General features: G+C 37.4%; 1 protein-coding gene across 9 annotated transcripts in view; it reads left to right on the top strand.

Moving 5' to 3' along the window:
- Ago3 (argonaute RISC catalytic subunit 3) overlaps positions 1–22761 on the top strand; it is a 104677-nt gene that overhangs the window by 35235 nt on the left and 46681 nt on the right. For 4 of the 9 annotated variants that reach the window (XR_001784115.2, XM_006502917.4, XM_011240478.3 and 1 more), the window contains exon 6: positions 19395–19529. Coding sequence is in view for 4 of the 9 variants with exons in the window: in XM_006502917.4 (XP_006502980.1) it covers positions 19395–19529 (135 nt within the window). In the remaining 5 variants the exon portion in view is untranslated. Of the gene's footprint in view, positions 1–3875; positions 3966–19394; positions 19530–19589; positions 20574–20959; positions 21100–22761 lie in introns of those variants that run through there. The other 5 variants (XM_030253389.1, XM_030253391.1, XM_030253390.1 and 2 more) reach the window with 5 other exon arrangements.

The following is a 22761-nucleotide window of genomic DNA, read 5'->3' as shown; positions in this document are numbered from 1 at the left end:
ATCTTGTTGGCAGGACAAATTTTTTGGGTGGACTGATGCCCCCCTCCCTCCACTGGAAGTCCTGCCTGGCTAACAGAGGTGGCCACTTCAGTTTCTGTATCCCCTACTGGTAGGAATCTCAGCTAGGGTCTCCCCCATAGATCCCCAAAACTTCCCCTCTAATCTATATTGTTAAAGAGACTTTATTTTTTATTAATATTTATATGTATCCCTTCAGGAGTCTTCTTAACTTTTAAGTTAAATTCTGTTTTCTCATTTTGCTATAAATATCTAGTTTCAATAAGTTGTTAATCAGAGAATGTGGGAAGTCTTTTTTGTTGTTCTGAAGTTTTAAGACTCAATCCTCAGTTTCAGTTTGGTTTGGTTGGTTGGTTGGTTAGTTGGTTGGTGTGTTTTGATTTTTCAAGATGGGTTTCTCTGTGTCTGTCCCAGAACTCAATCCTTAGAGCAGACTGGCCTTAAACTCACAGAGATATGCCTGACTCTGCCTCCCAAGCACTAGGATTAAATGTGTGCACCATCATGAATCTGCTGTTTATCTTGTTTATATCCAATAACTTCTGCTTTCTAAATGCTATTGATTAATGGGGCTTTCTTTTTATATCTCTTGGATAGGTTTGATATTCTTTTATTACAGGATTATAACCCAAGCAAGCAGTTACAGAAAGTTTTTTTTTGTTTTTGTTTTGTTTTGTTTTTGTTTTTGTTTTGTTTTGTTTTTAAGTGAGTATGAGTATTTTACCTCTATGGTGTCTATGCATAATGTGCATGGCTGGTACACAGAGGCTAGAAGAGGGCGTCAGATTCCGTGGTACTAGATTTTGTTAGTCACCACTTGGATGCTGGAAATTGAACCAGGCTCCTCTGCAAGAGCAGTTAGTTTTCCTAACTGTAGAGCTATCTCTCCAGCCCCGTAGATACATCCTGATATAGTATAGAATGGTTCTACTCCATAGGTCAGTAGTGCTTGTTTCATTGATGTTGTTTTGTTGGGTTTTTTTTTCTCTTTAGTAGATGAACTGAGCCACATAGATAGACGTTTTTGATTTATCCAATTGTGTCATCTTCACCCCACCCCCATTGCCTTTTCAGTTTTTAAAGGGTGTGTATTCTGTGGTTTGTTTGTTTGGGATTTTTGTTTATTTTTTGAGACAGGTTTTTATGTAACTCATGTCCAATCTTCAGGTACTATAATTATAGGCCAAAGTGTCCCACTCTGTTTCATGTGATCTTAAAGTGGTGGTTGCAGTATGAGAAAGGCCATTTCCTCCTCCCTCTTTCTTCTGTTTTTTTACTTTGTTCTTGTTTGTTTGTTTGTCTGTTTGCTTTTGAGGTAGGGAATGGATTTTTACCCCTGGCTGGCTTGGAACTTGCTATGTGGACCAAGTTAGCCTTGAACTCACAAAAATCAGAGAAATCCTTCCTCTGTCTCCCAAGATCTAGGATTAAAGTTGTGGTCTGCTGAGTACAATTGCTAAGCCATTTTACCAGCCCCAATTTTGCTTAAGGTTTTTAACTTTGAATCATATCTATTACTAAGTATGCAGTACAGTTGTTAAGTTTATTCTGCTGTTTATATTTTCTCTGACTTACTTGTATGTAATAGTCTTTCACACTTAGAGCACACAGTAGTGTGTTGTGTTTGTCAGCTGTGGTTACACTTCTTTGCACCTTATGTTGGCCATTGACTGCACGGTGCTTCTGGCCAGCCCTTCACTGGAGTGTGGCCTGTCACTTGTTGATTTCAGTTCATCCTCCAGTTGTTTCTTCCACAAGGATTTATCTGAGTGAGATTTGACTTCTTGCATATTATAGATAGCTTTATTCTTAAGGGACTGCTCTGCCAGATACAAAATTTCCATAACTGCACACCTTTAATCCTAGCATTCAGTAGACTGGGCAGGGGGATTACTGAAAATTCTAGAGCAGACTGAGTTACAGAGTGAGCTCTAACCATCCTGTAATACCTAGTGAGCCCTTGTCTCAAAAAAAAAAAAAATGTAATGAAAAAGAATTTTAACGTGTACCCATTGTATTTCTTACTGTACCTTTTGTGGTATGTGGTATTATATTGACATGTTAGATCTGCCTTCAGGTTTTGTTATTGTTTTAAACATTTACTTGTGTGTAGATGGATGTATCTGTGTAAGTCCGTGCCCTGGCACATGTGATGGTCAGAGGAGAACATGTAGGAGATCATTTTCCTTCTACCACTGGGGGGGGTGGGGGGGATGGGGGGGTGTCCTGAAGATAGAACTCAGGTCATCGGGCTTGGTGCTAAGCGCCTTTACCTGCAGTGCCATCTTACCAGCCCTCTTCCTTGAGTGTTAAAGTATTTGCTTTTAGCTCTTTCCATGATTTCATTAAGATCTTTTTAGTGGGTCATGGTAGTGCATGCCCTTAGTCTTAGCACTATGGAGGCAGGACAGGCAGATCTGCATAGTAAGTTCCAGGCCAGCCAGGGATCCTGTCTCTAGGAAAAACAACAAAAATTCATCAACAAGAAGAAAGGGGGGGAAAGACATTTAATATAGTTTCACCCCTAAGGACTTTGATGTTTTAAAGTAATTTTCACCGATTTTGTCATATGCTCCATTCATTTGTCAGGTATAATCACCACTTTTTAGTATTTTTTGTTTGAAGGTAAAGTTTCACTGTATAGTATGGCTCAAGTTGTTTGCAAACTCACCATCCTCCTGCATCAGCCTTTCAAGTGTCAAGTGCTGGGATTTTAAGATGTGCCTCTATGTCTAGCTTTACAGTTTTTATATACTACCTTTGTGTGGATGCTTACTTTCTTTTTGTAACTTATATTTGACTGAGATGTATTCTTCAAAACCACTGGTACATGATGGTAGGAGGAACATTAGTTGTACCCTTGTAGCAACATACATTTCCAGCTCTCTCTGCTTGAAGACTCCATCCCAAAGGGTGGATGGCTTCACTCCTGTCTCCCTGCTTTCCGGTGATGTAAGTGATGTAAGTGCTGCACTCTGCGTTCCTCTGCATTGCCATTAGTTTATAACTTCCCTATACAGTTGGCATTATTTCAAAGTAAGAAATTATAAAACAATCATAACTGGTTCATTTTTAGAAAGGCAATGTTTCTGAGTCTGTCGATTTTAAACTACTTTCCATACACCCTGATAACACGTTTTTATACATCCTTTCTCTTTTTCTACCTGAGAGTCCCCAGTCCATTTCATTCCACACACGACTTTGAAGATAGGACGCTTCCTTTGTAGAAGTGTAATGTATCATTTCCCCATAGATTTCCTGATACTTCAGTCAGTCTACAGTGTTCAGATATGACTTCTTGTATAGATTTTGCTAGTCCTGAATACTCTGGGCCATATATACTTACAATGTGGCATTTTCTGGGATTTTTAATCACTTAATCTTATTACTTTTCTTAACATTTTGTTGTTGTTGTTGTTGTTGTTATTGTTCTTTACAGTATCTTAGGGAAAAAAATGAAGAAATTGGGGCTAACTTGCTGTTATGTTTCTACCAAAACTTAAACTTTAGCTTTCAGAATTAATAAAGGATTTCTAAATAACACATTGGTTAAAGAAATCACAAAGGAAATTTGAATTTTGAACAGAGTGATAATTAATAATATATATCAAAATATGTATGATTGATTTAAGCAATGCTTAGAAAAAATTTAAAACTTTAATGACCTGCTAGAACAGAAGAAATGCATCAGTAACCTGAGCATCTATCTAAAAATGCTAGAAAATTAACACAGAGACTAGAAGGAAGTAAGAAATAAAAGCAGGAGTTAATGAACTAAAAGGGAAATTTAAACCTGTCATAGGAAGGCTTCACCAGTTCTTAAGAAAGCTAGTGACATGATCATGTTTGTTTTCCAGATAGAGACCTCTGGCAGCAGTTTGGAGAATAGATAGAGGAAAAAGGCTAATCTGAGAAGCCAGTAAAGGGCTTTTCAATCACTAGTTCAGGTAAGAGACGGTGATGGTCTAATGTGGGATGGAGAGGAAGGAGCAGATTCCAAGGATTTTACTGGGAAGAAAAAAAAAAAAAAAAGCAGGCTTCAGAACTGTGTCCAGAAAAGCAAAAACTTTGGGTGTAGTTACCAGCACATGAAACTGATTAGAAATAAATAGACCAGAAACTACTAAGTTTTTAAAGAAGTTATACTTGCAAATAAACTATAAGCCTGGTGTATCACCTATATCAAGAGTCCAACCACAGAAGCAGAGCTGGTAGGAGATAGAGATTTGTTTGTATAATTGTAGTAAAGCTAATCTGAAACCTTTAGAAAAGGTGGCAAGGACCGAACTCTTGCACAGTCGTGTTGTCTGTAGATGGAATTTCTTCTTTCCTTCTCTCGTAGGGAAGCCTCAGCCTTGAGTTTTAGGCCTTGCAACCAGTTGAATCTGGCTTATCCACATTATCCTAGATAATGTCCCTTATGTTCAGTCCCCTGATTATGAGCTTTTGTTACCACTATAAAAATAACTTACCAGCAACACTTATGTAAGTGTTTGGATGAATAAATAACAACTAATGGTTGTTAACCTAGCCAAGTTGACACATGAAATAAAAACCATAAACTGAGTATGGCGGACTTAAACCTGTAAACCTAGTATTTAAGACGCTGAGGCAAGAATGGCTCTTGTATAAGGCTAGTCTGGGCCACATAGTGAGTTTAGGGGCAGCTTGGGCTTTCAGAGTAAGACTCTTGTCTTTTTTTTTTTTTTTAAGCACATATCAACAGTTGGCTTAAATTTTTCTATGATTATTTAATCATTGAAACAATTTTAGTTACAGTGACTAGTATGCTCTAAAGTAGCTTTCTATTTGTTTTTTGTTTTTGTTTTGTTTTTTTTTTTTGGTCAGGGTTGTTGTTGTTGTTTTCTGTCATTGCTGTTGTTCTAAAATTCTGTAGTGTTTTTTTTTGGTCTAAAAATGTGGGAGGGAGGGTTGTTTTTGTTTTTTTGTTTTAAGCTAAATCAAGCATACTTACTGACCCTTACCTATATCCAGTATTCAGGAGTGAACAGGATCTGGGGTTTAAGGTCACCTCAAGCTACACCGAGTCTTTGAGGTCAACCTAAGCCAAATAATGAGACCTTGTCTTTTAAAACAAACAAATACTAGTGTGGTGGTGCTTGCCTATAATCCTAGCACTTGGGAGACCCAGGCAGGAAAGGAGAACTCAAGGCCAAGTGGACTACATAATGAATTCCAGGCCAGCCTGAGATTTAAGTCTTTAGGAGTAATAGTGTACATATAAATAGAAAGGTAAGGATTAATATCAGGAGGAATTATAATATTTAAGGAAGTATGAAAACAAATGAGCCAAGACTGTTAAAAGCAGTATGGAAACAAAAAGAAAAAAATAAGTAAAAAACAGGTCAAAGTTGAAGCCAACAGAAGTATATTCAAACATTAGATGATTTCAATTAAACAAGACCTTTTGCCATAATATCAAGAACAAGGAAAAATATCAGTGCTATGGGTTTTAGTCACTGTGTGTTTTCTAACTTACAGGTTTTACTCTACATGTTACTTCCTTAACAAGCAGTGCTTCTCTCCCAGTCCAGCCATCCCCCAAGCCTGAGCTAGGTACCTGTCTTATATATTCCCATAGCACAGTGCACTTCCCCTGTAATGGTATGTATTACCCTAAGATAGAACAGTGTCTTGTTCTGTGTCTCCTATAAAAGGGACATACAGAGTACTGTTACTCTCCAGTGTACTCTCAATGCCTAGCCTAACTAACACGAAGCAAAGAATAAACACATCTAAGAGTGTGGAAAAGGAACGTCCAGATGAGCTTGAAAAACCAGAAATATTTACAGGACTAAATGATATCCAAGCTGAATAAACAGTAGGAAGAAGATTTTCTGAAGTCTGTAAAGTACAATATTTTACTGAAAGACATGAAGCAAAACTTCAAAACAAAAAGAAACAAATGTTATATTTATTTAGAAATCCTAAGATGTCAGTTATCCCAAAATCAACCTGTAAGTATAATACTAAACAAAATCCAAATGGGAGGTGTTATGAGTCTGTTTGGATTTGTCCTTTATTTTTGAAAAGGCTTTCATCATGTAGCCCAGGCTGTCCCAGAGTGGCCCCAGCCTTCCAAGTGCTGGGATTAAAGGGTTTTGCAGTATTACACCCAGCTTTATAAGTCTGTGTTTGTGTGAAAAGATAAATGGTCATAAGAAACCAATACAATTTTAAAGAAAAAGGAATAGCCCTATTTATTATAAAACCATAACATTTCTACCATGGTGATGCAAATGTAGAGACAGGTAGATTAATATGTCAAGAGAGAACTAAGGAACAAAGCAGCTGCATATTTATGGAAATTTTGTAAATGTCTGAGGGCAGAAGAGATGGTTCAGCAGTTAAGAGCACTGGCTGCTCTTCCAGAGGTCCTGAGTTCAAGTCCAGGCAACCACATGGTGGCTCACAGCCATCTGTAATGGGATCCTATGTCCTCTTCTGGTGTGTCTGAAGACAGCAATAGTGTACTCATACATTAAATAAATAAATTAAATAAATAAATCCTTAAAAAAAAAAAGAATAGTCTGGGACAGGGAGAAAAGACAAACAAAAAAAATCCCCGCATGTTTCAAGAATAATATTAATATGTTTGTGTGAATAAGCTGTAACAGAATTTCAAAGCAGAAAAATGTTAAAATTGATTTTTTTTTTTTTTTTTTTTTTTTTTGGTTTTTCGAGACAGGGTTTCTCTGTATAGCCCTGGCTGTCCTGGAGCTCACTTTGTAGACCAGGCTGGCCTCGAACTCAGAAATCCGCCTGCCTCTGCCTCCCGAGTGCTGGGATTAAAGGCGTGCGCCACCACGCCCAGCTTTGATTTTTTTTAAAAAAAATATTATGGTGCAGTGCAGATGGTGGTGGCTCATGCATTTAATTCCAACACTTAGGGGACAGAGGCAGGTGGATGTCTCTGAGTTCATGGCCAACTTAGATCAAGTTCCAAGACAGCCAGTGCTACACAGAGAAGCCCTGTATGGAAAAACAAAACAAAATAAAAAGATTATGGAATCTTAATAAAATGAACATAGTGCCTAGAATATTAAATGGTCCTCTCCTGAGCTTTATTAAGATGTGTTCGACAAAAATCATGTATGTTTAAGATACAAAATATGCTTATGAGTACACATTCTATATGGAATCATTTCTATATGCAGCATCACCAACACTTCACATATCAGTCACATTTGTGTGTGGGCTATAGTCAGTGAATATACATATATATACCCATGAATAATGATGTATACTTAAGTGTACACTTTTTTTCCCCACATTTCAAGTCCTCTTGAGTTTGGGAACTCTCTTAGAATTAAGATCCTTCACAGCTTGGTTTCTTTTTTTTTTTTTTTTGGTTTTTGGTTTTTGAGACAGGGTTTCTCTGTGTAGCCCTGGCTGTCCTGGAACTCACTTTGTAGACCAGGCTGGCCTCGAACTCAGAAATCCGCCTGCCTCTGCCTCCCGAGTGCTGGGATTAAAGGTGTGCGCCACCACGCCCGGCTTGGTTTCTTTTCATTGGCGTTTGACATTGCCATCAGTGCAGCCTTAGCATTCAGTGGAAATGCGGGGTGATTAACACATTTTGAGCCAACCCCATTTGCTACTTGGATTTTATCATCTTAATTCAAATGTGTGAGAAGCACCACAGCTCTTAAGGTAGAGTTTTCTTTGGGCTCCGCGGTACTGGGGATTAGTCTGGGGCCTAATGCTCGTTAAGCACACACTCGACCAGAGCTACATTCCAGACCCTTTCACCTAAGCATCTAATATTATTATCTCACACAAATGTCCACTGTAGAACTAAGGGCAATGGTGCACACTTACGTGTGGGAGGCTGAGGTGGGAGGAGGAGTTAAGCACACTAGTTCAAAATGAGGCTGGGTAACATAGGGAGACTGACTCCACCTCAGAACACATCCCCACACAGTTATGAGATAGCATAAACCCCAGACTGAGTAGAAAAGAGAAAAAGGCCATTAGTCTAAGCTCACATGGCCTTTAGTTAAGTTGAAGAGGTCAACAATTCTGATTCCACTGTTTATGATACGACTTTGTACTGCATCTCTTAAGAAGCCAGATTCTTGAAAGGCAAGTGTTAGCCCTTAGACATCTCAGGATTAAAACATTATTTTAGGGACAGAGTAGCACAGAGGTAGAATTCCTGGGTTCCATCAAAAAAAAAAAAAAGCCTTTATTAAAATTTTTCAATAAAAAGTAGCGTTTTATAAAACATTCTTTATCAAGCCACGTACAGTAGCACATTCTTGTTGTCTTATCTATTCAGAACATATAAAATAGATATGCAAATTAAACATCCATTGATAGTAAGTCTTAAATTTATTTTAAAATAATTATTTAATTTAAATAATTTTTTATAATTATAAAATGATAAATACTTATAAATAAAATAATTTAAAATAATTATACTATTACTCCCCTTTTGTTAAAGATAAAAAATTGCGTAATAATATATGCACTTAATTTTACATAAAGATTCTATCTTATCTAGGCATGGTGCTGCATGCCTGTAATCCTAGGACGTGGAAGGAGGAGCAGAAGTTCAAGGCCATCCTCAGCTAAGTTCCAGAGCAGCCTGGGCTAGCTGTGGGGCTAGGGGAGGATTAAGTCTTGCCTGAGTATTGGATGTTGTAGGACATAGAACAGAGCATCAGATTTGATCATTATTTTGACTTTATAATCACCAATGCTGAGAATGCTTGGTATAAATATATAATATGAAATAACTGAAGTATTTTTAGGAGTTATTTTGGAAATTCCATCCAAATCCCAAACCAAATTATTTTAACGATTTTTTTTTTTCATTAAACTCAAGCCAGCAGTTTAAATAGCATTCTTTGTTTGGTTTTTGAGACAGGGTCTCTCCATTAGCCTTTACTCACTAAGTAGAGCAGGCTGGCTATGATGAACTCATAAAGATCTGCCCACCTTTGCCTCTCTAGTGCTGGGATTAAAGGCCACTCAACCACCAACTTTAAAACTCAAACATTCTACTGTAATGAAACTGCAAGTCACATTGTGCTTAGAAGCAAGGCTGCAGCACAGGCAAGCGCTTCGGGAAACAGCTCAGCCTTCAGTCATTCAGGCAGAAGCCTTTTACTCCTCCCAATTTTTTCACAGCTTCCACAATCAGTCCTGACTCTGTTTACTGTGATGGAAGTCAGGCTTTCCCAGGCAGTCTGTCCTTGCATTAGGAGACTGGCTCAGTGTATCGTAATCAGCACAGCTTTCAGATTGGTTTCTTACTAGTTTCTGGTTGACTCTGGTTGAATGCGCCTTTCCTGTTTGGCTTACAGTGGTCCTTTTGAGATCACGCTTTTAATTTTTGTCTTGGATATTCTTTGTCAAGCATCAATAGACAACATCAACAACAAAACGCTAACGTCGGTGTTCTAGCACTTGTTTGTCTTTTTAATCTCAGTTTTGAGCTACTTTCTAGAAGTTTTCTACCTTTTGTTTGCTTTTTTTTTTTGGTTTTTCGAGACAGGGTTTCTCTGTATAGCCCTGGCTGTCCTGGAACTCACTTTGTCGACCAGGCTGGCCTCGAACTCAGAAATCCACCTGCCTCTGCCTCCCGAGTGCTGGGATTAAAGGCATGTGCCACTTTTGTTCGCTTTTTAATATCTATTTTATTAACAGCTCTTTTTTGCTTCCTGGATATCTTTTTTTTTAATAAGAAAACCTTTTTAAAAAATTTTTTAAAGATTTATTTATTATTTATTATATGTAAGTACACTGTAGCTGTCTTCAGACACTCCAGAAGAGGGAGTCAGATCTAGTTACGGATGGTTGTGAGCCACCATGTGGTTGCTGGGATTTGAACTCGGGACCTTCGGAAGAGCAGTCGGGTGCTCTTACCTGCTGAGCCATCTCACCAGCCCTATTCCTGGATATTTTTTTTAATATCTTTTTTTATTACGTATTTTCCTCAATTACATTTCCAATGCTATCCCAAAAGTCCCCCACACCCTCTCCCCCCCACTTCCCTACCTACCCATTCCCATTTTTTGGCCCTGGCGTTCCCCTGTACTGGGGCATATAAAGTTTGCCTGTCCAATGGGCCTCTCTTTCCAGTGATGGCCTACTAGGCCATCTTTTGATACATATGCAGCTAGAGTCAAGAACTCCAGGGTACTGGTTAGTTCATAACATTGTTGCACCTACAGGGTTGCAGTTCTCTTTAGCTCCTTGGATACTTTCTCTAGCTTCTCCATTGGGGGCCCTGTGATCCATCCAATAGTTGGCTATGAGCATCCACTTCTGTGTTTGCTAGGCCCCGGCCTAGTCTCACAAGAGACAGCTATATCATGGTCCTTGCAACAAATGCTTGCTAGTGCATGCAATGGTGTCATCGTTTGGAGGCTAATTATGGGATGGATCCCTGGATATGGCAGTCTCTAGATGGTCCATCCTTTTGTCTCAGCTCCAAACTTTGTCTCTGTAACTCCCTCCATGGGTGATTGTTTCCAATTCTAAGAAGGGGCAAAGTGTCCACACTTTGGTCTTCGTTCTTCTTCAGTTTCATGTGTTTTGCAAATTGTACCTTATATCTCGCTATACTAAGTTTCTGGGCTAATATCCACTTATCAGTGAGTACATATCATTTGAGTTCTTTTGTGATTGTGTTACCTCACTCAGGATGATGCCCTCCAGGTCCAACCATTTGTCTAGGAATTTCATAAACTCATTCTTTTTAATAGCTGAGTAGTACTCCATTGTGTAAATGCACCACATGTTCTGTATCCATTCCTCTGTTGAGGGGTTTCTGGTTTCTTTCCAGCTTCTGGCTATTATAAATAAGGCTGCTATGAACATAGTGGAGCATGTGTCCTTCTTACCGGTTGGGACATCTTCTGGATATATGCCCAGGAGAGAGGTATTGCGGGATCCTCTGGTAGTACTATGTCCAATTTTCTGAGGAACCGCCAGACTGATTTCCAGAGTGGTTGTACAAGCTTACAATCCCACCAACAATGGAGGAGCGTTCCTCTTTCTCCACATCCTCGCCACCATCTGCTGTCACCTGAATTTTTGATCTTAGCCATTCTGACTGGTGTGAGATGGAATCTCAGGGTTGTTTTGATTTGCATTTCTCTGACGATTAAGGATGTTGAACATTTTTTCAGGTGTTTCTCAGCCATTCGGTATTCCTCGGGTGAGAATTCTTTGTTTAGCTCTGAGCCCCATCTTTTAAGGGTGGATATCTTAAGATAGCATTCTATTATTATTCTGTTATGTCTAGGACCTCAGTGGGAGTGTCTAAACACACCAAATGCAAGTACTGTATACACAAAGGTGTCTAGTCAACCTGGACCTTCATGAAAGGGTGAAGTCATTCAGTCGTTGAAGTTGGGCTATTGTAATCCTTAGGTGTCCTTGTTCGGAGCAGGTAAGGTTAGCTAAGATTAGCCTTCTCATGCACCTGCCTAAAGGCTAAATCTGGCCATCTGTGTTCTGAAAGCCAAGTTAGAGATTTTAGCCAGAGGAATTTCTGTATCAGCATTTAGTGTTTGCACTCATTTTGATCCCTGTTGGTGGTACAATCTTGTGCCTTCAACTCCTGTGCCTTCAACTATGTCTGGCATCCTCCTTCCAGGGAGCTTTTTATTTTGTTTTACCTTTTTCAGAGAATGAACTGCCAAACTTTTATAAGAACACAAGGGCAGCAATGTAGACCCCACCAGGGCCCCTAGGACTCGGTCTGTTTCTCGGACTGCTTCTCTCTCACTCTCACACACTCTCTCTCTCTCTCTCTCTCTCTCTCTCTCTCTCCCCATCTCACTAGTCCCCCTTTTTAAATCACTGCCATGTACCTATCAGAGTGACTAATCTTGTCTAACAATATTTAATAGTTGTGAATAGTACCCAACATGACTTTGGTTTTTAATTTTTTAAAATTGTTTTATTTATTTACATTCCAAATGTTGCTCTCCTTTTCAGTCCCCCCTCCAAGAGTTCTTCACCCATCCCCTATCCCCTTTGCCTCTGAGAGGGTGCTCCCCTACCCACCCCATCCCACCCTCACCCCCACCTCCCCTCCCCATAGCCCCCTTCCCTGGGGCATCATAATTACATTTATTTATTGTGTGGTGAGGACGTGTGCCAGGGTGCATGTGTGGAAGTCGGAAGACAACTTGTGGAAGTCAGTTCTTCTACCATGTAGGCTCCTGGGATGGAACTTGTAAGGTCAGGGTTGGCAGCAAGTCATTGCCTGCTAAACCTTCTCACTGGCCCCACCACAGAGACTCATGCATTGCTTGTGAAAGGTCAGAAACTGAAATAACTGTGAAAGAACTGTTATAAGAAAGGAATGTACATCCCTCATGAGCCAGCAGTTTCATAGATAGAAGTGTTCAAATACAGGTGTGTGTGTGTGTGTGTGTGTGTGTGTGTGTGTGTGTGTGTGTGTGTGAAGGCGGGGGGAGAGGGAGAGGAGAAAGAGACCATTGATAGCATTTTTAGTATCCAAGGAAAAGTACCAAGACAATTAGAATAGTTGTGTACTTCTCAAAAAAAATCATGTATTAGTAAAAATGAAGAATTTAATTATATTTAATTGATATGATAAAATCTGGAAAAAATCATATAGTTTATGTTTTCAGTTACATAATTTCAAGAACTGGGAACTCTAACTTAGAATTAGTGGTGTGCATTTATATTGTACATCCATAAAGAAGGTGCCAGTACAGCAGTAAGAATTTTGGTTTTCTTAGAGCACTGTTAGGCTTGGGAGAGATTTAGAGAAAGAACCTTCTTGGGTACTAGCAAGATCATTGTTTTAGATTTTTTATGTGTTTGAGTGTTTTTCTGTATTTATATGTGTGTACCACATGCATACCTGGTGCTTCTGGAGACCAGAAGGTGTTGGATCCCTGGAACTGTAGTTTCAGATGGTTGTAAACTGCTGTATGGGTGCTGGGAATCAAACACGGTTCTCTGGAAAAGTAGCCAGTGCTTGTAATTACTGAGCCATTCTCCAGCCGCCAAGAGTTAGTTTTTAAGTGGCACTGTTGGGGTAAGTAATAGTCGTAGCATGTAACCTTTCCAGACACCTCCCACCAGTAACTGCCCAGCATTCAGTTATAGTTGTGAAAAGTTTCTTTGCCAAGATCCATCATATATTGCCATATTTTTTGACTATTAATTTTGATCTAGTCTTTCTTGGTACATGTCCTAATTATTTTAAATGTTGCAAATACTTAAATCTCTTTTTTTGCATCTGTAATTTTCTATTGTATCAGTTTATTTCATGTATATACTTATATTTTATTTTGCAGTACTAGGGAATCAAATCCAGGGATCTGATACTAGGCAAGTCCTCTAACCATCAAGCAATACCCCCAACCTTCCTGTGTCCTCATACAGTTTCAGTTTGGACACAGTGAAAATCCTAACTTCATATATATTAACAAGATTTCATATAGTCTTTTCAAAGAATTATTGTACATTGATAGTATAACTCATTGATCTTGCAATAGATGAATGAGAAAATGGCAGTAGAAAATTACTCGGAAGTGAAAATAGGTGCTCTGAGTTGCTCCCATGTTTGAGGCACAAGTGGATACTTTGCATTGGTAATTTCCAGTGCTCTGAGAGGTAGCTTATCTTTATTCTTAGTATGTGTTTGTGTCTGTGTATACACACAGTATGTACATACACCATAATTTGTTGTTAAGTGTCCACAGAGACCAGAAACCGGCGTCAGATCCTTTAGTGCTGGAGTTATGCCTGGATGTGAGTTCTGGGTACCAAACTCAGCCTCTGGAATAGCTGTAAACACTCTTAAAACTATTGAGTCATCTTTCCTACTCCAGAAATTTTTTGTTTGTTTTTTTGGTTTTTTTAACAGATAAATAATTAGAAGCTCAGAGGACTGGAAATGAAGGTTAGTGGTATAACACTTAGCATGCATGAGGCCATAGGTTCAGTTCTAAGTTCAGTTCTAAGAACCATAATAAATAAATATATTAATAGCACTGAGAAAAGTCACAGCTAGTGAGGACTGGGCTAAAAGTAAGCTCCAGTGAGTCTATTTGATTTCCAACTTTTTTTTATTCTCTTTATGTTGTTTCTCAGTGTCAGAATGATTTTTTGTTCTTTTTATTTATTCTTCTCTCATACAATACATCCCAACTGCAGCCTCCCCTCAACACTTCCCGTGTTCCCCACCTTCCCCTCCCTCAGATCCACTGCGTCTTCATTTCACAGAATGATTTATATGGAATTGAGCTTTTTAAAAAAAGATTTATTTATTTTATATATATGAGTATACTGTCAATGTCTTCAGACACACCAGAAGAGGGCATCAGATCCCATTATGGATGGCTGTGAGCCACCATGTGGTTGCTGGGAATTGAACTCAGGACCTCTGGAAGAGCAGTCAGTGCTCTTAACTGCTGAGCCATCCTTCCAGACCTTTGAGCTTTTTAAAAATTGTTTCCTGTTGCATACTTGTTAGTACACCTAAGGCCCTGAGTTAACCTCTAAAACAATCAGTTATTACCTAATGAATTAGTTAATTAACATTAAACATACAATTTGTGACACAAGTAAAGGATATGTTTCCAACAGAAAAAAACAATTAGGAATTGGGTTGAGAATGTAGCTCAGTGGTAGAGCATTTACCTAACATGTAAAAGCTGTACGTCCAGTTCTGAGCCAAAAACAAACAAAACTATTCTAACCAGTATAGATGAGTAAATCTTGTAGAAGATGCATGTATTTTAAGATATATTGTAAAAGTTTAATGAATTAAGCTTAATAAACTCAGTAATGCATTACATTCAAGTTGGACAGCGACTCATTCATAATGTCATGACCTAGTTTGATAATTTTCTCTACAATTGTCTATCTAGATACAATCTTAAGTAATTAGTAATCTCTCATTTTACCCAAACTTCCTTAACTTCCTCATTATTCAGTTTAACTGAATTCTGGTGCCTTCTCAATTATTTTTCTCTGTACTATGTATGTATTTACAATGTAATTTATTTCATTCCATTGATGTTTAGGTGGATGGATCCCATCACCTTTTTAATTATACTTTTACTTATCTTGTGGGGATGGCATATGTGCAGTAGTCAGAGGACATCTTGGAGAAGTTGGTTCTCTTCTTCAACCTTGGGGTCCTGGGGTGGCATTCAGACAGCACCTTTGCCCACTGAGCTCTTCTGCTGACCCTTATTCCATTCTTGCTGTTCTCTCAAATCATGCTACCTTAAGAATTCTAATTTCTGTACCATTTTATATTTGTAGAATTCTTCAAGAATATCTACCTATTCCAATATAGTGAAATTGAGTTAAAATAACTATGTATGTCTTCATATTTTTACATATTATCTTTCCCTTTGTGATACAATTATTAGATTATATTCTGTAATCTAAGTCCTTCATTTTCCTTTTTGCTTGTTCTCAGTCTGTGGAACCAATCTTGAACTTTTGTGCCCATTTTGATTCTTCAAAATGGTTTTTAAATATATCTCTTTAATTATAAATAACATTATTAATGAAATGGTGGTTTGCCATTTAGATATTGGAATATGAGATATCTTCTCATATCCTTTGCCACTTTTTTACCTAGGATTTAGGAACATCACATATTCTACGTATTAACTTGTACATTTTGCACACAGTCTCTACTAATCTTAAATTGGGTAAGCTTTGTTCACAATGCCTTTTTACTAGTTTTATGGTTCATAATTCTTATTTATTTAGAACATTCTTCTTTGCCAATTTGTGTGCCCGGATCTCCTTTTGTTGGCTTGTTCTAGCTAGAACTTTAAGTACTATATTGAATAGATGTAGGGAGAGTGGGCATCCTTGTCTTGTCCCCTATTTCAGTGGGATTGCTTCAAGTATGTCTCCACTTAATTTGATATTGGTTGTTGGTTTGCTGAAAATGCTTTTATTATGTTTAGGTATGGGCCTTGAATTCCTGATCTCTCCAAGACTTGTAACATGAAGAGGTGTTGTATTTTATCAAATACTTTTCAGCATCTAAGGAGATGATGGTGTGATTTTTTTTTTCCTTTGAGTTTGTTTATATAGTGGATTATGTTAATGGATTTTTGTATATTAAACCAACTTTGCATCCCTGGGATGAAGCCTATTTGATCATGGAGAATGATGGTTTTGATGTGTTCTTAGATTTAGTTTGCAAGAATTTTATTGAGTATTTTTGCATCGATATTCGTAAGTGAAATTGGTCTGAAGTTCTCTTTTTTTTTGTTGAGTCCTTGTGTGGCTTAGGAATCAGAGTAATTGTGGCTTTGTATAATGAACTAGGTAGTGTTTCTTCTGTTTCTATTTTATGGAATAATTTGAGGAATATTGGTATTAGCTTTTCTGTTGGTCTGGTAGAATTCTGCACTAAAACCATCTGGCCCTGAGCTTTTTTTGGTTGGGAGATTTTTAATGACTTCTATTTCTTTAGGGGATATGGTCCTGTTTAGATAGCTTACCTGCTCTTGATTTAATTTTGTTACCTGGTATCTGTCTAGAAAATCATCCATTTCCTCTAGATTTTCCAGTTTTGTTGAGTATAAGCTTTTGTAGTAAGATCTGATGAATTTCCTCAGTTTCTGCTGTTATGTGTCCCTTTTCATTTCTGATTTGGATACTGTTTCTGGGCCCTTTAGTTAGTTTGGCTAGGAGCTTATCTATCTTGTTGATTCTCTCAAAGAACCAGATTTTGGTTTTGTTGATTCTTTGTATAGTTCTTTTTGTTTCTATTTGGTTGATTTGGCCCTAAGTTTGACTATTTCCTGCCTTCTACTCCTCTTGGGTATGTTTGCTTCTTTTTGTTCTAGAGCTCTCAGCTGTACTGTTTAGTTGCTAGTGTAGGATCTCTCCAGTTTCTTTACCAAGGCACTTAGTGCTATGACGTTTCCTGTTTGCACTGCTTTCATTGTATCCTGTAAGTTTGGGTATGCTGTATCATCATTTTCATTGAATTCCAGGAAGTCTTTAATTTATTCCTTCCCTGACCAAGTTATCATTGAGTAGAAAGTTGTTCAGTTTCCATGGGTATGTGGGTTTTCTGTTGTTTTTGCTGTTATTGAATACCAGCCTTAATCCGTGGTGATCTGATAGGACGCATGGAATTATTTCAGTCTTCTTGTATCTGTTGAGGCCTGTTTTGTGATTGATTATGTGGTCAGTTTTGGAGAAGGTACTTTGAGGTGCTGAAAAGGTATATTGGAAAGTGGAAATAAGATGAATAGAGGAGTCCAAGGTCATGACTGACTGAAACTAGCCTGGGCATATGAGATGCTGTCTTAAACAACAAAAATTTGAAAGGTCCACAAAGGGCCCCAGTGATCTCTCATCACTAAAAATTAGCCTTATTTAAACTGTGTTCATTGATTTCAATACATCCTTTTTAAAACTTGTATCACTAGGTTTAGTTTTCATCTCAAATGCCCATGTCACTGGATGTAGTCTAGAAGATGGTACCAGTGAGTGATTAGAAGAGTAACAGAAAATACAGTAGAAGAAATTGTTGTGTATGTGTGTACGTTCCAACTGTGGCCTGTGAGACAGTAGGTGTGACTGTAGTATCTAGTGAAGAAAATCTACTGTAGGATGAAAGGAAAGGCAAAAGCACAGGTTATTCACAGTGCACTTCTTTTATCTATTTTCTCTCTAAAAAGTAGTTGAGGGCTGGTGAGATGGCTCAGCAGTTAAGAGTGCCGACTGCTCTTCCAAAGGTCATGAGTTCAAATCCCAGCAACCACATGGTGGCTCATAACCATCTGTAATGAAATCTGATGCCCTCTTCTGGTGTGTCTGAAGACAGCTACAGTGTACTTACATATAATAAATAAATAAATATTTAAAAAAAAAAAAAAAAGTAGTTGAGGCCAGCATGTGCTGAACTAATCAAACAAAATGAAAAATCCATGTACAGTATATACTGTACTGGCATGTTTTCACTTTAGGTTTGAGGTCATTGTTGTTTGTTTTTTGTTTTGTTTTGTTTGAGATGGGGCTCACTGTGTAGACCTGACTGGCCATGTGGCTGTAGAGACCCGCCTGCCTCTGCCTCATGAGTGCTGGGATTAATGGCGTGAGTCACCACCTCCCACTTTGCTGGCATTTGTTTATGCACAAAAATGTTCCCACAATTTTTTAGTAAAAGAATGGAATGTGTGGCTGGTCCAAGACTTTAGAGCAGTCTTCCTGCCTGAAGTCCATCTTCAGCACCCACACTAGGCCGCTCATTACCATCTGTGACTCCAGCTCTAGGGGACTCAGACTCTCTTCTGTCCTCTGAGGTCACTGTACACTCGCATGCACAAACTCTCCCATAGACACATATACATTCATAATTCTTTTTAATCTTAAAAAGAATAATACAAGGTTAAGTATGGTATCCCAGCACTAAGGTAGGAGGAGATGCATCTTTGTAAGTTTGAGGCTAACCTGGGCTACATATTGAGTTCCCGACTACCCACAATGAGAGGCTATTTCAAAGGAGGAGTAGGAAAATGAGGAGTAAGAGGGAGAGGAAGAAAAAAAGATATGTGTGGTCTTCTAACTATTTTATAGTTCCAAAATCTAGAAATAAAAACCATTTTAAAAATAATCATGCTGGTTAGTAAAGATGTGGTTAGTAAACCACCACCTGTGACTCAGACCCCTGGGCAGATACCTCCCAGTATGACCTGTGGCTTGTATTCATATCACTGTTTTCTCAAACCCTTATAAGATAAAGAAAGCTGTCTCTAGAAGAGACTGTAGTAGCATAGTTGCATACGAAACCTTGTTGTTGCTTTTTTATTATTATTTTATTTATATGAGTACACTGTAGCTATCTTCAGACACACCAGAAGAGGGCATCAGATCCCATTACAGATGGCAGTGAGCCAACATGTGGTTGCTGGGAATTGAACTCGGGACCTCTGGAAGAGCAGTCATTGCTCTTAACCACTGGGCCATCTCTCTAGCCCACGAAGCCTCGTTTAAGAAGTAATCCACTTGGGCATTCTTTGGCTTCACAAGTTCTTGTATCATAAAACACTTCATTGTGAAGACAGTTACCCATGATGAGTTAGATGATAAAACCCATAGTATTTGACCTTTCTGTTCTTGTATCTCAGAAATCAAATTACTTCATTTTGGAAAACACATATACATATAGTGTGTGTGTGTGTGTGTGTGTGTGTGTGTGTGTGTGTGTGTGTGTGTGTGTAGTAATATGTATATGTACATACACATACACACACACACACACTTACACATAAGGGATCATTTTAACTATTTAACACAGTTAATTATGGAAACCTAGAATGAAGTTTCTTTGATTTTAAATATTAAATTTATATTATTTTTTTCCTTAGTTTCTGCCACTGCCTTTTACAAAGCACAACCTGTAATTCAGTTCATGTGTGAAGTTCTTGACATTCACAACATTGATGAACAACCCAGACCCCTGACTGATTCTCATCGGGTAAAATTCACTAAGGAGATAAAAGGTGAGTTAATTAGCATTTAGAAGACTGTCCTTTCAGATATCATTTCTATAGTTTGTTACTAATTAGTATTTATAGTAGCTTCACTATAAAATGCATGGATAAGACAATTTTCTATTGAAAAGTTTTTATAATTAGAATCATATTGTGTAATATGACCAATAGAATATAGATTAATTATAAAATGTTACATCATATCCATTATTGTAGCTTCTTAGGTAGTAGTTGAGTGAAGAATATGCTAAGTAATCCAGCTATGATTTTTATGAATACTCTTCCATACTAGCTAGAGAGAGGAACATGTCTCATGGGAAAATGTTTCTCTAATACTATCTTTTTAAAGTAAGAATCTTATCTTAAAGATATTGCTACTTTAGAATTTGATTCACTCTTTGAACATATTCTAATTAATGTTATTTTTCTAAAATTACAGTTTTTTTAAATCTTATTTCTTTGGAATTTTAAAAATTGGAGTTCACCAGTTTATGTGTTAATCCAGATTGTACTTAGCTATTTATTGTACATTTTAAAGGTACCTGTCTTACTTAGTTATAGTTACTACAGTGGTGTTTCATCATATGTTCATTACATTAAAAAGGTATTCTCTGTGGCCCCTCAAATTAAAATTACTTTAATATTGTCCTATTTATTCTGTTCATATTTACTCCTTCTGTACATTTTACAGTGCATTTACAGCTTTGTGTTAAAACTCACATAACAGTGCTTTATTAGCAATTTCAGGAATTTTTAAAAAGTAATTTGATTGTATATAATTCTTTACATATTTATGACTTTAGTATCTAATCCTCACATAAGATGTAACTCCACTGTATTTAGTGTAGTATATAGACATGAAGGAAAACCAGATATTATCTAGTAACATAAGAAACTTTGTTAATATTAAATGCTACATTTTAAATAGACAGAAATAATGATGTTGTTGTTTAAGATTTTACCTATTTGTTGCAGATAATTTTCAGCTTGTGGTTTGAATGAAGCATTCGAGTTTGTTCACTGAACATCTTTCAGTCCCCCAAACCAATTAGAGTAGGTGACGACATCCTGCTTGTTCCAGTTATCATTCATTCTGTGCCATTCAGTAACAACAAAAAAGAGATAGTCATTGTAATAAAACATGAAAAGAAAAGCCCTTCCTGTTTTGTCACTAAGCATCCATCTATCTCAAGTTAAGTTCCAAAATAAGAAACTATTAAAGATAACTGTTTGCAACCATATCATTGTCCTTTCATAATCTGTTCTAACTGCAGTTAGCATTGTCAGGTTAGTACATTATCTACCATTATGTATGTGATCATCTCAGTGCCATGGTTTCTAGCCGAGTTGCTGCTTAGTTACCACCTCTGATATCATGCAGTCACATACATTACTTTTCGGTAACTATGCAATCAACTCATATCACCACTCTATCACAGAAAATACAAGATGTACAGAACAAGGATTCAGCTGCTGCCCGGAGAGCATGGACTCGGTCTTAACTTCAACTGCTCAGGGGCCCAAAGAAATGACTGAAAAGTTGACTAGAAAGCATTATAAAGTTGATGTTAGAGTGAAGGTAAAGCCAAGTTTATAGGTTAAATATTTGTTAAAGCCAAACTTTTTGGTTGGATGGAGGGTTTGGGGAGGGGCCTGGGCAGAGAATTACCTGTTCCAATCTTTCATTTTGACTATTCGCTAGCCCCTGAATTTGATCTAATTGTTAGCTATGATCTATGATCTTACATTTGGGATAGAAAGTCTGGGTTATATCTAATTAATAAACCAGTATTTTTTTTTCTTCCATTCAAAGTCAAGAAGACTTTTTTAAAATGAAGACTTTTTAAAGTATACCCCCACCACAGGAACTCAAAAAATAGAGTTTTCTGTTCAGTAATGTTTGGATTTTAACTTATGTAAGGAATTTGATGATAGCTGCTAAATACTGCTATAAATTATGCCCTAATGAATATAAATTTTAGTATATTGATTGTAATCTAGTTAAATTTACCTCCAACTAGTTAGTAATAACTTGGAGTGGCTTTTTTTTTTAATCAACCAATAACTCATGGTACTTTCACAGCAGAAATACTGGGGAAAGTATGATAACTTTATGTATAAAAAAGCATTAATTTACTTTTAGTTAATATTTGTTTTATAAGCATATAGAACTTTATTTATATTTGTAAAATCTATACTTTTTTAAATCATGGGGAAGATTTGAAAATAGTTAAATGTTTCAAACAACAGAAACTTATTTTGTTTTTCCCCTGAACATATTTTTATGTTCCTTATTCCATAGTATCCCTGTTTCCCTCTTAAAAGGCCTTCCATTGTATTTTCTGGCCTCCTTTATAATATAATGACATAATAAATATTTGAAACTTAATTTTAGAAATAATAAAATTTGGTTATAATAAAAATTAATTCTCAGTGGCTTAAGTTTTATTAAGAATACTTTTATTGCCGGGCGTGGTGGCGCACGCCTTTAAATCCCAGCACTCGGGAGGCAGAGGCAGGCGGATTTCTGAGTTCGAGGCCAGCCTGGTCTACAGAGTGAGTTCCAGGACAGCAAGGGCTACACAGAGAAACCCTGCCTCGAAAAACCAAAAAAAAAAAAAAAAAAAAAAAGAATACTCTTAAAGAAAAATTATTTACTATCCTAATTTGTGCTGATATGTCAAAAGAAAATATCATTTACTGTGAGTGAACTTAGTGATTGGTACTATTGTTAATAATTAGGCAAGAAAACAAATTATACTGTGGTAGAGTTTCTCTTGACATTTTGTTCTGGGTAATTCTTTGCTGTGTTGATAGGTACAATTCTGTACATTCTAGAATATTTGGAAGTATCCAACTTCTACTCTCTAGCTGCCAGTGATATCACCTAGTTCTAACAATCACAGAAGTCTTCTTGCGGGCTGGGAGTGTAACTTAGTAAAGCACTTGCCTAATGTGTACCAAGGCCCTGGATTTGCTCACAGCAACACACACCTGCACACGCAGGTATGCACACGTAATGTTCCAGGGGGAGGGGCAGGTAAAATCACATCCAGATGAGAATTCCTTCACTATAGGAACTATAAATATAAAAGTAAAATTACATACAGTATAATAACCATTATTCTGTTCAGAAACTAAAACTCCATTTGTACCCTTCTAGACTCACTTTTTGGAGCCTAGGCCAAACTTTAGAAATGGGTCTGTTTTTCTGTGAAGAATAGATATTATATGTCCATTT

The sequence above is a fragment of the Mus musculus genome, chromosome 4 (assembly GCF_000001635.26).
Source record: "Mus musculus strain C57BL/6J chromosome 4, GRCm38.p6 C57BL/6J".
NCBI lineage: Eukaryota > Metazoa > Chordata > Mammalia > Rodentia > Muridae > Mus > Mus musculus.
The sequence above is the reverse complement of the archived record's forward strand: the minus strand, read 5'-3'. Positions and strand labels throughout refer to the sequence as shown.